Source organism: Panthera tigris, chromosome A2 (assembly GCF_018350195.1).
Source record: "Panthera tigris isolate Pti1 chromosome A2, P.tigris_Pti1_mat1.1, whole genome shotgun sequence".
Lineage (NCBI taxonomy): Eukaryota > Metazoa > Chordata > Mammalia > Carnivora > Felidae > Panthera > Panthera tigris.
In genome coordinates, this window is record NC_056661.1 from 167,316,635 (window position 1) to 167,331,402 (window position 14,768).

A 14,768-nucleotide genomic window follows, 5' to 3' on the forward strand; every position below is an offset into this window, starting at 1 on the left:
ACGAAAGTAATAAAAATAACATACTCGGCATTTAAAGGCACCAGCATGCTGGCAAATGTACACCGTTCCTCCTGAGAGACTAAGTCCAATTTACAGGATGCTACTCTGGGGGAGGCAGGTGCAGTGCAATGAGAAGCATTTTTTATTTAGTACCCAACAGACCAGGTAACAAAATACTAGCACTGTTAGAGAGAAAAGTAGTATAATCACTAAGAAAATGTTCACTTCTGAATTAATGCCCCATTGATTAAATTATTAACTGGACCAGTGGTTTCCACCAGAGTCTTAAAGATACTGACTTGTCTTAATGTATCTACCCCAACATCAAATCAGTAACATTTTCAAATTTAGTCTTAAATCTTGTTTATTTTCCATTAGACTGATTTCATTTACTTATTTTTTTTTTGGAATGTTTTATTTATTTTTGAGAGAGAGAGAGCGAGAGAGCATGAGCAGCGGAAGGGCAGAGAGAAAGGGAAACACAAAATCCAAAGCAGGCTCCAGGCTCTGCACTGTTAGCACAGAGCCCGACTCAGGACTCGAACCCACGCACAGCAAGATCATGACCTGAGCTGAAGTCAGATACCCAACTGACTGAGCCACCCAGGTGCCCCTAGATTGATTTTTTTTTTTTCTTTTTTTAAGATACTGGCTTTTCTACAGTGTGTTTCTTGCATATTTAAGAAGCCCAAGCTTCATAGTCCATACCTATTTTTTTAGGATGTTTCCTCCTTAACGGGAAGAACTCTGCCAACAGTTAGTTATCAGCTCTGAATATCCTTTACTTTCCACAGTGTGAAGTTTGAATTTCTAAGGCTTTTTTTTTCCTCTCAATATAACATGATACAAATACTCACCTTAAAACCCTGTGCAAGTGGAAATGACAGAAATTTCTAGGGGCGCCTGGGTGGCTCTGTCAATTGAGCATCCAGCTCCTGATTTCAGCTCAAGCCATGATCTCATGGTTGTGGGATCAAGCCCCACATTGGACTCTGCACTGACAGCACAGAGCCTGCTTGGGATTCTCTCTCTCCCTCTCTCTTTGCCCCTCCCCTGCTCACGCTCTGTCTCTCAAAATAAGTAAACATTTAAAAAAAAAAACCCTATCCTTGCAAGTGTTATTTCTAAAAGCAAAAAAATCTTGTAAAATGCTTGTACTTGAGATTGTTACCACATCCTATGAAAATACCTTATCACATTTACAGTTTGTAATTCTGATGCGCCTGGTAAAAATATTTATGCTGCCACGTGTTTTCTGAAATATACAAACACTCCTCATTTCCTCCAAATCGAAGATCAATTCCCTCTTCCCCGTTAAGTGTCTAGAAATAAAACAAGCTCATGAAACCTAGAGTCTGTTGGGTTTCTCCTTCAAATATACAGTTGCAAACTCGACTTTATTAAAACACATGGTAAATATTCAATAGTTTTTAGGATGAAGCACATAATTGAACGCATTCCCCTTGCTCATGACCGAGGTCTTGCAAATCCCCATCTACTCCAGTGCCCCACTCCATACCCTGTCAAGGCCTGGTGCTAGTATGCCTGGTCCATGGGGGCTTTCTCTTCCTGGTTCTGACCACTGCAGAGAGCCCCGCCTCCCCCAGGAGACCCCAACGGCACAAGTGGCACCTCAGCCCACTGCCCCCACCAGGCCCCACAGAGCAGCCGCCCAGCCAGCATCCGCCTGACCAGAGCAGCACACGAGCTCATGGGACTGGGAGAGGGCTCCAGCTTTGGTTCCAGCAGATCCCCTGCCCCCAGAGCTTGGATTTCCAGTGAGTTCTGCCAGACGGCCTCAGGACTACTCCATCTGGGGAGCAGTCTCAGCGCTGGGGCAAAGGTGCTCCTCACATCTGCCTTTCCTCTATGCTTTGGAGTTCGCTTTAACTCCCACCAGCCAGTAACTCTTCGACCAACACCCTGAGAAGGATTTCTGACATGGAGACCTCCCTGTCCTGGTCACAGTGTGGTTCTGCCTTCTGACTGGAATGCCACAAACACTCAGGAAACACCAAAGGAGGCTGGTACAATTGTCTTAATAGCAGACAAAATGGACTTTATGGGGAAAGCATTACCAGAGATAAAGAGAGACCCTTCATAAAAATAAAAGGGTCGATTTATTACGAAGATGTAGGAGTTCTAAATTCATGTGCACCTAGTATCAGGATCACAAAAGATATAAAGCACAACCCCTCTTATCAGAAATGGACAGATCCAGCAGGCAGAAAATCATTAAGAACATGGTTGAACTCAACAGCACCATCAATCGACTGCATACAATTAATAACAACAGTGTATAAAAACTTCTCCACGGCCAACTGGGATTTATTCCAAGTATGCAAGGCTGGTTCAACATTCAAAAATGACTTAGTATAGGAGAGCCTGGGTGACTCAGCCAGTTAAGCGTCTAACTTCGGCTCAGGTCACGATCTCACAGTTTGTGGGTTCGAGCCCCACATCAGGCTCACTGCTGTCAGCCTGTCAGTAAAGGGTCTGCTTCAGATCCTCGGTCCCCCTCTCTCTCTCTGCCCCTTCCCCACTTGCTCTCTCTCTCTCTCAAAAAAAAAAAAAAAAAAAAAAAAAAAACTAAAAAAAATTGCTTAGTGTAATCCATCATATCAACAGACTAAAAAAGAATGATAGCATATGATCCTATCAGTAGATGCAGAAAAAGCGTTTGACAAAATCAAACACCAATGCAGAATAAAAACCCTCAGTCAACTAGGAAGGGAATGTCCTCAACTTGGTAAAGAACACCCACAAAATATCTGCAGTTAACGTACTTAATGGTGAGAAAATAGAAGCTTTCCCACTAAGATCAGGAACAAGGCAAGGACGCCCCTTCTCATGACTGCTTTTCAACTGAAAAGCACTGAAGTCCTAGCTAATGTAGTAAGGGAAGGAAAGAAAGGGTACAAAGGTATACAGATAGGAAGAAAAAAATAAAACTGTCTTTGTTCATAATTTAGCAATTTAGAGTTTTCAAGGCCTTTTTGCAAAGGAGAAAGTGACTAAGAAAAGTACTTTCCCAGGCATGCGTGAAACTATTACCAAGTTCAGAGCTCTATTAACATTTAACCTTATGAAATTCAGAAAACAGGAAGAAAAACAGTGTTTGTGGTTGGCCGGAGAATCAAACAACTAAACTAATAACAAGAGTTTACAGCAAGTTGCAGAGCATGTCAAAAACGGTACGTAACAACAAAGGCACTCGGCTGCAGGAGCCCAATGAACACCTTCCTCAGACCAGTCCCTGTGGCACCAACAAGCCCCCCAGGAATGAAGAAATGACAAGTATCTCTTCAAAGTTATGGAGGGACCTTTCCCATCCTCATTGTGGATGCTTGGGGACTGAGCAATTATATCTGAGAAATGCCTACAGTTTCAAAAACATAGCAAACCACCAAAAATAATCTGTCTGGTTTGTATATACATATAAAATAAGCCTGTATGCCTTTACTTTTCTGGAGTAGAATTTACGAGATGACAATTTTGTTTTTCTTTTTGAAGACAAAATCAGGGAGTAAATTAAACATATGTCCAAGGGGTTTCCCAAGCAAGCCTTCTTCCTCACCGCCTGGCTGTAAGCAGCAGGAATGAAAACGTGATCTCAAACGGACGGGCAGGGAACCCACCGCTCTCAGCAAACGTGCCTGGAGCACATCTAGTGCTTTACCTCTCCGTGCTGTCCTCATCCAGGGTGATCTCCATAAACGTCTTCAGTTTTCTGTGAACAGTGGCTGCAACATCCTTCACTCTTGAACTTCTCTGTTTACCTAAGAGGAAGTTATAGTAAAGACAGAGCAACAATTTTAACACTGGCACACAAAAGTAAGCATACTCTGCTATCGATATGGGCACAAGTTCCAGAAGAATGAGCCTCCCCACCCTTCGAGTTAATCTACCCACTGACCTGTGGAACAGGAATCATCCCCTCACAGGGATGTGAAAAGATGAAGTGGACATTTTTGAAAGCACTTCATCAGCCCTTAGGGACAGCTCTAGTGGACAATTCCATGAGCTCTGTCTATGCCATCACCTGTACCTCCATCAGAGATGACAACTGCCACATTTCAGAGTCATCATCAGTGTGGCAAATATTTAAGCACCTGTTAAGTACTAGGTGCTCAGCAGCACCCCAGCCCCTGTCCTCACCCCCTCACGTGGAGAATTTCCCCTCATTCTCCAGGCCTCAACTTGGGTGACAGTCCCTTAGAAGTCTTTTCTGATGCCCAGCCTGGGTAACGCTAGTCACAAAGTGTTATCATGATTCTGTAGGCACGCCATGCATTCAGGCTTACGGAGAGTGCCTATCTCCCTAGAAGCACTCTCTATCTGTAACACGTTATATCTTCGAAAATCATTTCAACATTAGTAAAGCTGAGCAAAAAATTCAGAAACTTAATGGTAACCTGCAGGGAGATTACTGCATTTTATACTGAGATGAGCATTTTATAAGTATCTCCAATTATTTTTCCGGTACTATTTCAACTGGCTGGGATATTCAGAAAAGGCAAGTGCAAGGCTTAAGCAGAACAGAAGATACATTCATTAAGTATTAACACCAAAACATACCATCATTAGCAAAAATAAATTCAGAACTTTAAACATAGGTAACACATGACAAACCAACAGGAATTCAATTCTGAGGCACAAAGAGGGACATGTAATGGGTCCAGTGGGGAAAGGTGACAGGTGAACAGGACTGCATTAGGAAGCGTGAGCCAGCTGGTTTCCAGGCTAGTACAGGGTTAGCTGAGCAGAGGAAACCCAGCAGACACTGTTTGTGCAGAGCATGGGAGAGCAGGCTACAAGAGCTGGGAGGGTCTGACTGAAAGGGGATGCCACAAACATGGAACCGAATTCCCAAACATTCCATAACAGTTCTGTATGAGATTACACCCAGCAATATCCCAGACAGTATGAGAGAACATTTAACCAACCTTTGTTAATAACCAAAATAATATGCATAACAGCTGTGAGACACACAATGCCTTCAATATCATCAGAAGTAACACACGCCTTTAATTCATCTAAAAATGACCTGCAAAAAATTAATAAATATCTGGAATTATTCTATAGTATATATCCTAAAACTTTATAGGAGGACTAACACAGCCAAGATTCATCAACCACCATGAATTCTAGCTTTCAGGTAACGTGGATTAAACCTTCTAATACGTTCGCTGTAAATGTGCCAAGTCACACAGGTAAGATATTAACATCACATGATGTTGCCAGAAAGAGAATGGGGACATTTTGGTAATTGAAAAAAAGCTACTCTGTATACCCACAATGCACACAAAAAAGATTCAATGTCACTGAAAGATAATTTATGGCTGCTAAATATGACGCTTTTTTTAAAGTTTTCATTTTGAATGTATCTGCTATTATAGTCCCTCAGGTATCAGGCAAGTGCAAAACCACTCCTTCCATACTCCATCAGTCCTGCCTGGGCCACAACAAACCCGGAACTGCAGCCAAGTGACACAGGGACAGCACGTACCCAAAGAACCACACTAGTGCTGAACCTAGTCAAGCGTTCTGAGTGTACTTAGGAACAAGTATTTGCTACACATTAACATTTTAAATGTTTCCCTCTAGCTGAATTTTAGTTATGAAAAGCATAACCAGGGACTATTTGGATGGATGGATGGATGGATGGATGTTATAGAAAATTAGAATTTGTTTGTATAATGCAAATTTTTAAAATAATGCAACTGGTTTTAATTGCTGATTAGAGAACACTATATGAAACACTTTTCTCATGGAAAAATGCATCTTTGAGAAATTCTGAGAGCTCAAAGAATAGACAGAAGGTACTGAGAGCTCACAGTCCAAGTGAGGAGATCAGGGCAATAAAGAGAGCATGGTTACCTGATCACAATCGGAGACTTCATTATTATTCCTATTAAACACCTTGAAAATGGCGGAAGGTCTGAAAGACCCTCGGGCGGGGTGAGCTCTTCTACATCAGAAACCTAGAAAGAAGTTCCAGACAGATCAGTAATTTCTAAATTGAAATGGAGACAGCGCTAGTTACTTGTTTTATACTGCTATGGGTTTTCATCCAGAAACCCAGAAGAATAATTTTTAATAACTGTTGAAATGTCTACAGTAATTATGATTAATCTGTTTTATATTCAGGTGCATATTATTCATCAGACAGAAGTAAAAAGATACATACATCAATGGACAAAACTTTTGTCAAATAGCCTTTAATGTGGTATCATGTTCTGTAAATAATGTGTTTTTATGTGAGTCTAACTTGCTATTCCTACTCATCTAGAATCAGGATTTCTCAGTCCCAGCACAACTGACCTCTCGGACTGGCTAATTCCTTGCTGTGGGACGTCCTTGGCACTGCAGGGCTTTGAGCAGCATCCCAGGCCTCCACCCAGCAGGTCCCGGGCGTGGCCAGTGTCCTCTAGAGGAAGAGAACCACCCGCAGTGGAGTAACGTTGGTCTGGATGCATGAAGGGGACTCTGCCTGGATTTATGCCCTTTATCACCAACCTTACAAGTTTAAAGTCATCCATCAGTGGTGAATAAACTGCACGTGCAAATGGCTCCCCGGAAAGACTAAATCCAGAACCCTGCTCTGGAGAGGAGTCGGGGTGGGGGGAGGTTATGCTTTTATTTCAAATCTCACCTTCATACACCCACCACTGCCTCTCACCTACTTCTTAGCTATCAGGTGTGACTACACAGCTCTCCTCAATCAGCCTTTCCATACGCCCACTGGAGGATTCATAATACTAATTTGGATATTAAAGTCAATCATCTTTATGTATGAAATAGCTGTTTCTCATTAAAATGCTGTACATCTTAAATGTAAATGCATTTGTGATACAGACAAATGATTATTGACTGGTTATAATAAAAATCTTGAGATTTTTAGCATATGTAGCAGTAAAATATATAACACGAGCACAGAACAGGAGAATGCTAATCGGAAGAACATTGTTACAAGACTTAAAATGTACAGGCACACTGTAATTTCTGCAGGGAGACTCATGAGTTAAATATGCATATTAAAATCTCCAGAGAAACCACTAGAACTGTTACACAAAGGACAATATAAAGTCAACAGAGAAGAGGGGCGCCTGGGTGGCTCAGTCAGTTGAGCGTCCGACTTCGGCTCAGGTCATGATCTCGCGGTCCGTGAGTTTGAGCCCCGCGTCAGGCTCTGTGCTGACCGCTCAGAGCCTGGAGCCTGTTTCAGATACTGTGTCTCCCTCTCTCTCTGACCCTCCCCTGTTCATGCTCTGTCTCTCTCTGTCTCAAAAATAAATAAACGTTAAAAAATAAATAAAGTCAACAGAGAAGATAAAATGGAACAGTGCAAACACTGCCATTTCATCAAGAAATGGCAGGAAAAGAAGTAGGGGAACTAATAGAAAACAAACATCAAAACGGTCAAATTAAACCCAAATATATCGGGCACCTGGGTGGCTCAATTGGTTAAGTGTCCAACTCCTAATTTCAGCTCAGGTCATGATCTCATGGTTCATGAGATCAAGCCCCACATCAGGCTCTGTGCTGACACTGAGGGAGCCTGCTTGGGATTCTGTCTCTCCCTCTCTCTGTCCCTCCCCTGCTCCTGGCTCTTAATCTCTCAAAATAAATAAACTTAAAAAATATATCTATATATATATATATCATTATGTCATTAAAATCAAATGGGCTAAGCACCCCAAGTCAAAGGCAGAGATTGTAAACTAGACCCAAAAAAAAAACAAAACAAAACAAAAAAAAACACAAAAAAACCAGGTCTACCCATGTAGTGATTATAGGAAACACTTTAAACACAGGAAAAACAGGTCAAAAGCAAAAGGGTAAAAAAAAAAAAAAAAAAAAAGATATGCTATGCAAACATGAAAAATGCCAGAGCAGACTAATGAGAAGTATCACCAGAGATGACAAGATGTCTCATAACTAAAGACAGTCAGTGTATCAAAACAACATAGTAGTCCCATGTGCACACCTAACAAAGCTCCCAAATACATGCAAACCAACGGGAAGAGACAAATCCACAGCAGCGCTAACCTCTCACCGATGGAACATGCAGACAAGTCAGTAAGGATACAAGAGAGGTCAGCGAACACCTCCTGTAAGGTAGTGAAATACATCAGCTCTGTGGGCAAACCACCTCTGTCACAACTACTCAACTCTGCAGTTACAGATGAAGTAGCCACAGAAAATCTGTAAACGGTGGGTGTGGCTATGCTCCAATATAACTTCATTTACAAAACCAGATGGTGAGCCAGGTTTGGCCATAGGCCATTAATCGATTGATCTATACTTGTCAGCTATAAAGCTCGATGGAGTAAATAAATCCTAGCTCTTAATTCTATGTATAATCTAGCTATCACTTTCCTAAACCAAAATGACCTTCCTTAAAGCTTTAAGGAGGGTCTTAAAATCTATTGTTATAGGAACTTAGTTAGCTTTTTTCACACTCATGACCTCACAGTACAGAATTCAAATAAATTATATATATGTACATTTATATAAGTTAACAACATTGACTGTCAGATCCCATCTTTTCATACAGAGAAAATCTATCATCACCTTTCTATCTTCTATGGCACTGTTCCACGCCCTCCCGCCATGCCTTGAGGGTCTTTCTGGGGAAACAGTTCTGACTGGAGTTATCATCCTGGTTAGGGCAATCTTTACCCAAGAAGGCTAACTGTAAAAAATCTGCAACTGTTAGGAACACAGCCAGTCACTTACAGAGTAGAAATGAATACATTATCTGTTTAAAATGATATCGGAAATTCAAATTTCCTGTGCTTAGAAATGAAAAAGAAGGGGCGCCTGGGTGGCTCAGTCGGTTAAGCGTCCGACTTCGGCTCAGGTCACGATCTCGCGGTATGTGAGTTCGAGCCCCGCGTCGGGCTCTGTGCTGACTGCTCAGAGCCTGGAGCCTGTTTCAGATTCTGTGTCTCCCTCTCTCTCTGACCCTCCCCCATTCATGCTCTGTCTCTCTCTGTCTCAAAAATAAATAAACGTTAAAAAAAAAAATTAAAAAAAAAACTATTTAAGAAATGAAAAAGAAAAGTATGGTTTATGCTACAGCAATACAGTCAGATGCAAACTACCCCAAACTGTCCTGTCTCCTGCTCACCACTGATCACTGCTGCTTCTGCCTTGTCAGGAGAGATTTTCTTTTTTTTTTTGTAAGTAGCCTTCACGCCCAGCAGAGAGGCCAGTCAGGGCTTGAACTCACAACCCTGAGATCAAGACCTGAGCTGAGAACAAGAGTTGGATGGTTAATCAACCGAGCCACCCAGGCGCCCTGAGGAGAGAAGAATCTCAAGAAATACATCAACTCACGTAGATCTCTAAAATGCAGCAAAAAAAAAAAAAAAAAAAAAAAAAAAAAGTTCACAGTGGAAGGACTAGCTTGGTTTTAGTCAAAGATGACAACATCCCAAAAGTCACATGACTCTAGTCATAAGCCTGCTAGGAAACTGAGGGGAGAGGGCTGGAGAAGCAGGCTACCTACTAAACTCTGAGTTCTTAAAAAATACTTGGAAAAACATGAAAATGTGCTGCCAGTAGAAAATAGAATGTTGTACAGTCAAAAGCAGACACAAGAGTTTCCGGATCAACAGACTTCACCTTGCGTAGTCGGTGACTTATCTCCACCACAGATGCAGCGATCACAGTGGAAAGTACGCCACGGTGCACGGGCGTGTCCGCATGCCAAGACTGAACGGTCATTAGAAATTCATGAAGAGGGGTCTGAACTGAGTAAAGAAGCTACAAGAAAACACACCAGTTAGTCATTTTTCAGGGGTTAAAAAAAGACACTTTACAGGACAAACATTCCTATTGTCCTCCCTAGGGGTCGAGGAGTCCCGAATCTTGTTTGCCCGCTATCAGCACCCACTCCTTCCTTTCCCATTACTGACTCCAATCTCTCAGGCACCACAGCTAGACAAGGACAGACAGCAGTGAAGCCCACTGGAAATAGCAACAAAAGCAATGCAAAAACCCCCAAGAAGAGAAGGACCAACAGCATAAATAAAGGAAAAGTAAAGATACAGCATCAACAGTGAAAGAAGACCATGAGGCCATGTGTTCTGGTAGAAGGAGCACAGTCAATGGTAAAAGATTTGGTGAGAAAATAAAAGATTCTGGCACAAACTAAACTACACAAACAGATCACAGCACTTGAACCAACTCATCAAAAACAGAAGCATTTTGGGGTGCCTGGGTGGCTCAGGCAGTTAAGCATCTGACTCTTGATTTTGGCTCAGGTCATGCATAATCTCACAGCTTGTGAGTTCAATCTCTACCTCAGGCTCTGTGCTGACAGTGCAGGGCCTGCTTGGGATTCTCTCTCTCTCTCTCTCTCTCTCTCTCTCTCTCTCTCTCTCTTTCTCTCTCTTTCTGCACCTCCCCACTTGTGAGCTCTCTTTCTCTCAAAAATAAATAAATAAACATTACAAAAAAAAAAGAAGCATTTCACATTAACTCAAAGATGAACTGGTAAGCTAGGGAAAACGTGGCCAACAAACCAATCACTTTCTATCAGAAAAGAGCAGAAAAAAAATGAAACTCTTCAATGCTTCATAAACATCCTCCTATTTAAGCATTTTTTAAAACTTCGTTTAGGGTGCCTATGTGGCTCAGTCAGTTGAGCATCCGACTTCAGCTAGGGTCATGATCCCACAGTTGGTGAGTTCGAGCCCTGCGTTGAGCTCTGAACTGACAGCTTTGAGCATGAAGCCTGCTTCAGATTCTCTGTCTCCCTCTCACTCTCTCTCTCTGCCCCTCCTCTGCTTGTGCTATCTCTCAAAAATGAATAAACATTAAATATATATATGTGTGTGTGGATATATATATATATATATATATATATATTTTATATGTATATATATAACTTATATATATATATAAAATTAAAAAATTAAAAGAATAGCTGGGGAGTACCTGGGTGGCCAGGTCAGTGAAGCATGGACTCTTGATCTTGGGGATGTGAGTTCAAGCCCCACAGTGGGTGCAGAGATTACTTACAAAAGTAAAATCTTAAAAAAAAAAAAAAAAAAAAATAGCTAATTTGCATTTTTAAACCACTACTTAGAAAACAAAGACTGGGGGCACCTGAGTGGCTCCATTATCTGACTTCGGCTCAGGTCATGATCTCACAGTTCGCGAATTCGAGCCCCACGTCAGGCTCGGTGCTGACTACTTGGAGCCTGGAGCTTGCTTCGGATTCTGTGTCTCCCTCTCTCTCTGCCCCTCCCCCATTCACGCTCTCTCTCTTAAAAATAAACATTAAAAAAAAAAAAAAAAAAGAAAGAAAGAAAACAAAGACTGGCCCCATCCAATGACAGTATGATTTTAGGCGTAAAGCAAGTGTGGCACATGGGTCAGTATTTCCCACATGAACTGGCTACTCAAGAACCCTACTTCACAAAAGCTTTCACCAGCAAGGGACCCCCAGGCCCTTCCAGCTCTGTGACTCTCACTCCCAGTGAGGGGACACTGACAGGTAATGAGAGGGTAGTCTATGACGGAAATCAGTATCTCATCTGAGGAAAGTCCTCGTCATCTACAAATAATCAAAACCAGCATTCTCAAAAGTATATTTTAATTGGAAAACTCTGTGAAATAACAACGGAGTATTCACAAGCCCGTTGCAAGTAGTTCTGGGCTTCCTGTCCTGCCTGGCAGAGGACTCCCTCTCTTGCTGTTGGCCTGCTGAGCTGGGCTCATTAATACCTGTTCCAAGACTAAGAGTCGGAGGTGGGCTCTTGGACCTCCCTCGCCAGGCACAGACGGCACGGCACCTCCTCTCTGACCACGCCATGCTCTGAAGGAGGTCAGGGGCAGCACCTGAAGGCCAGCGCCCTGTAACTTACCTCCCACACCAAGTTGCACCCCACCCAACAGCCCAACCGCACCCGCGAATGCTAACTGAGCCCGTGTGTGAGACGACACATCCCCATGCACCCCTGTCTGCCTGGCAAACACCGGCCGTCTATTGACCGACAGCCCGGCCCGGGAAGGCAGGAGTACCCGTAGGCCTTCTTCCGGCTGCTTCCTGAAGCTCCGTGCCATACATTCCAACATTTTCTGAAATACTTTCTGGACCGTATCGAACAGCGTCACAACTTCTTCATCTGAATCTGGTTTCTGTATCAAGGAACTTCCAGTTACCTCTTTCAGAATGCCAAGAAGTAATGACACATAAAAGAATCCCTTCACTAGAAAGAAAATTAGAAAAAAGCAGTTATCTAACCACAAAATTTAGCTGAGATTACTACGCTTTTCACACAACACGTGTATATTACGGTAACTTAAAATTGTTACTGGTAAGCCAATACCAGGTTGATCAGATTATTCTAAATTTGAATACATATAAAATTTAACAAATAAATTTAAAAACTTACTCCCTTTAATTACAATGCCAATACCTTCAACAACAGTAACAGCATATTTAACTCAGCCACTAAGAACCAGGCTCACTACACGTGGAGACAGCTTGGTCCCCTGAACACCTGGATTAGAGAACATGTCTTATTTTCTCATGTAATGGCAACATTAACACCAGCTCTAAGTCTGAGAGGGACGGCCCAAGAACTTTCAAAATGTGATTTACAAATCTCATAGGCCAACTCTGTTAAATTTCTAACACTGTAGTTTATCAGTTGTTTTTCTCTTCCAAATCACTTCCTTTACTGTGTTGCATTAATTTGATAAAGCGAGACGGGGGCCAGGTCACAGTTCTGGGCCTGCGGAAAACCCTGTTTCTCAGAACATGCCAGTCTGTAGGAAGGCTTCTTCCTGCCCTTCTCTCGCTTTACCTACTCTTACGCATTGATGCAGAGGCAGGGGAGAAAGCCTGGATCATAGCACCACTCCTCATGCCATCAAGTGATGGGGCTGTGACCTCCAGGTAATCACTCAGTCCAGCTCCGCCCAGACCAGCTGGAAGGAAGCCGACCTCTCACTCACTCACTAAACACATTTAAATTAGTACCTAGTGTGCAAGCACAGACCTCGCGGTGTTAGTTACTATAGGTCCTTGGGGGAATAGCAACTTCCCAGTGGTTCTGAGGGGGCATTAAAGAACCCTACTCACATCCCCCATGTGGCAAGCAAACAGGCTGGGGGCTGCCACTGCACAAGCCCACCATGCTGCAAAGTCACTTGACAATTAGGCAAACCACAGGGAGGAGAATCCTAAGGCCCTCGTGAGAAAAACTCTGTGGACTCAGGCATGTCTGACACCAGAAGCACCTTTGTTTTGTTCTGTTTGTTTGTTTTTTAAGTAGGCTTCAACACCCCGTGTGGAACCCAATGGGAGGCTTGAACTCACAGCCCTGAGATCAAGACCTGGGCTGAGATAAAGAGTCGGACACTTAACTAACGGAGCCACCCAGGCGCCCTGACACGTGTGAACCCCCTAGCTGCATCAGTCTGTAAATTCCTTTTTTGGCATCTGCTAGTTTGCATTGCCTATCTGTCACCTGAAAGCAAGAGTCCTGATCAGCAAAGTGACGAAGGGAGGGGCTGGTTTGGTTATTAATTGCTTTAAACATGTTCTTTAATGAATGAAGTATACCTGTTTGCATGATTCCAAGACTCCATTGTAAAAGTTGTATCTGAAACTTATAATCGCCAAGGCCGACCATCACAACGTCTTTACACACCATCAGGTAGGTCTGTAAGACACACAGATTTACCTTAAACAGAGGCTACTGAAAGCCAAAAAAGGGGAATAAATCCAGCCTTGCAAAGCTTCGAATATCTGCTTGTACTACTAATGATCTCTTAAGGCAGGTATTAATAAAGATGTTTTACAGAAGAATTTTCATAAAGATACTTTAGTTCTCATTTTTATTTCCATAAGAAATCTGGAACCCATTTTATGTAATTCCATAAACATTACTAAACACCTATTACATGCAATGTATAAGATTACATAAAATTACATGGTTTATGTTTTGGGAAAAGACAAACTCTAGATGCTGAAATGACACTGTGAGTATTTAAGAAGAGCAACACTACTATCCAAGTTACAACTTTAAGATAGAAAATAAAATCTGAAACCACATCACGAACTTGAAGAGAAGGTTTCCATGTTTAAAGACTTCTAACCTGGATAATCTGCTGATAAACAACCCTGTGAAGCTTGAGATATTCTTCTTCTTGATCTTGGATAAAAGATAGAACTTTGTTTTCTAACCAAAACCCAGTGTCTTCCAAAATGGACAGGTAAACTTTTCCTTCTGAGCAGAACTGTCCAACAACAGAAAGACAAATTAGTACCAGAACCAGTATTGCCAACACACTTCGTACTGGGACACAGCCAGGCACACACTCACCTTGTGCTGAAGATGAATACTCAGCCGGCAGTGGAGGCTGAAGGCTCGCAGAGCCATCGCTTCATTAAAGTTGTGAGGTTTCCCACCTGGCGACTGCAAAATTGATTCCAGATCTGCCTGCAAGACAAAAAAAAAAACCCGTGGCCACGTTCCACTGTGTAAGTGAGGACGACCTGACTAACTTCACACACAGTTACAGTGGGAGGGTGACACCCTGGAGCAGTGGAGGTGCTTTAATAACACAACAGAAGTTTCTGAGAAATGTAGTCTTCCCTTCTCTCCCTTCCAACACCCCTGCCCCTTCTAAAACAAGGTAAAAACTCGTAATAGTCATTGCTCAAGAACAGTCAGGATCAAGCACACAAAGCGTTTGCCCCTGGGGCAAATTCTGACCTGCTCCTGACCAGGACAGGACAG

General features: G+C 42.5%; 1 protein-coding gene across 14 annotated transcripts in view; it reads right to left on the reverse strand.

The window, feature by feature from the left end:
* Positions 1–14,768, reverse strand: part of NCAPG2 (non-SMC condensin II complex subunit G2) — a 69,179-nt gene that overhangs the window by 7,651 nt on the left and 46,760 nt on the right. For 13 of the 14 annotated variants that reach the window (XR_006214123.1, XR_006214125.1, XR_006214122.1 and 10 more), the window contains 8 exons: positions 14,352–14,468; positions 14,125–14,265; positions 13,589–13,688; positions 12,040–12,227; positions 9,634–9,774; positions 5,881–5,984; positions 4,947–5,047; positions 3,680–3,779 (listed from right to left, as the gene is read on the reverse strand). Coding sequence is in view for 11 of the 14 variants with exons in the window: in XM_042976663.1 (XP_042832597.1) it covers positions 3,680–3,779; positions 4,947–5,047; positions 5,881–5,984; positions 9,634–9,774; positions 12,040–12,227; positions 13,589–13,688; positions 14,125–14,265; positions 14,352–14,468 (992 nt within the window). In the remaining 3 variants the exon portion in view is untranslated. Of the gene's footprint in view, positions 1–3,679; positions 3,780–4,946; positions 5,048–5,880; positions 5,985–7,990; positions 8,115–9,633; positions 9,775–12,039; positions 12,228–13,588; positions 13,689–14,124; positions 14,266–14,351; positions 14,469–14,768 lie in introns of those variants that run through there. The other variant, XM_042976674.1, reaches the window with a different exon arrangement.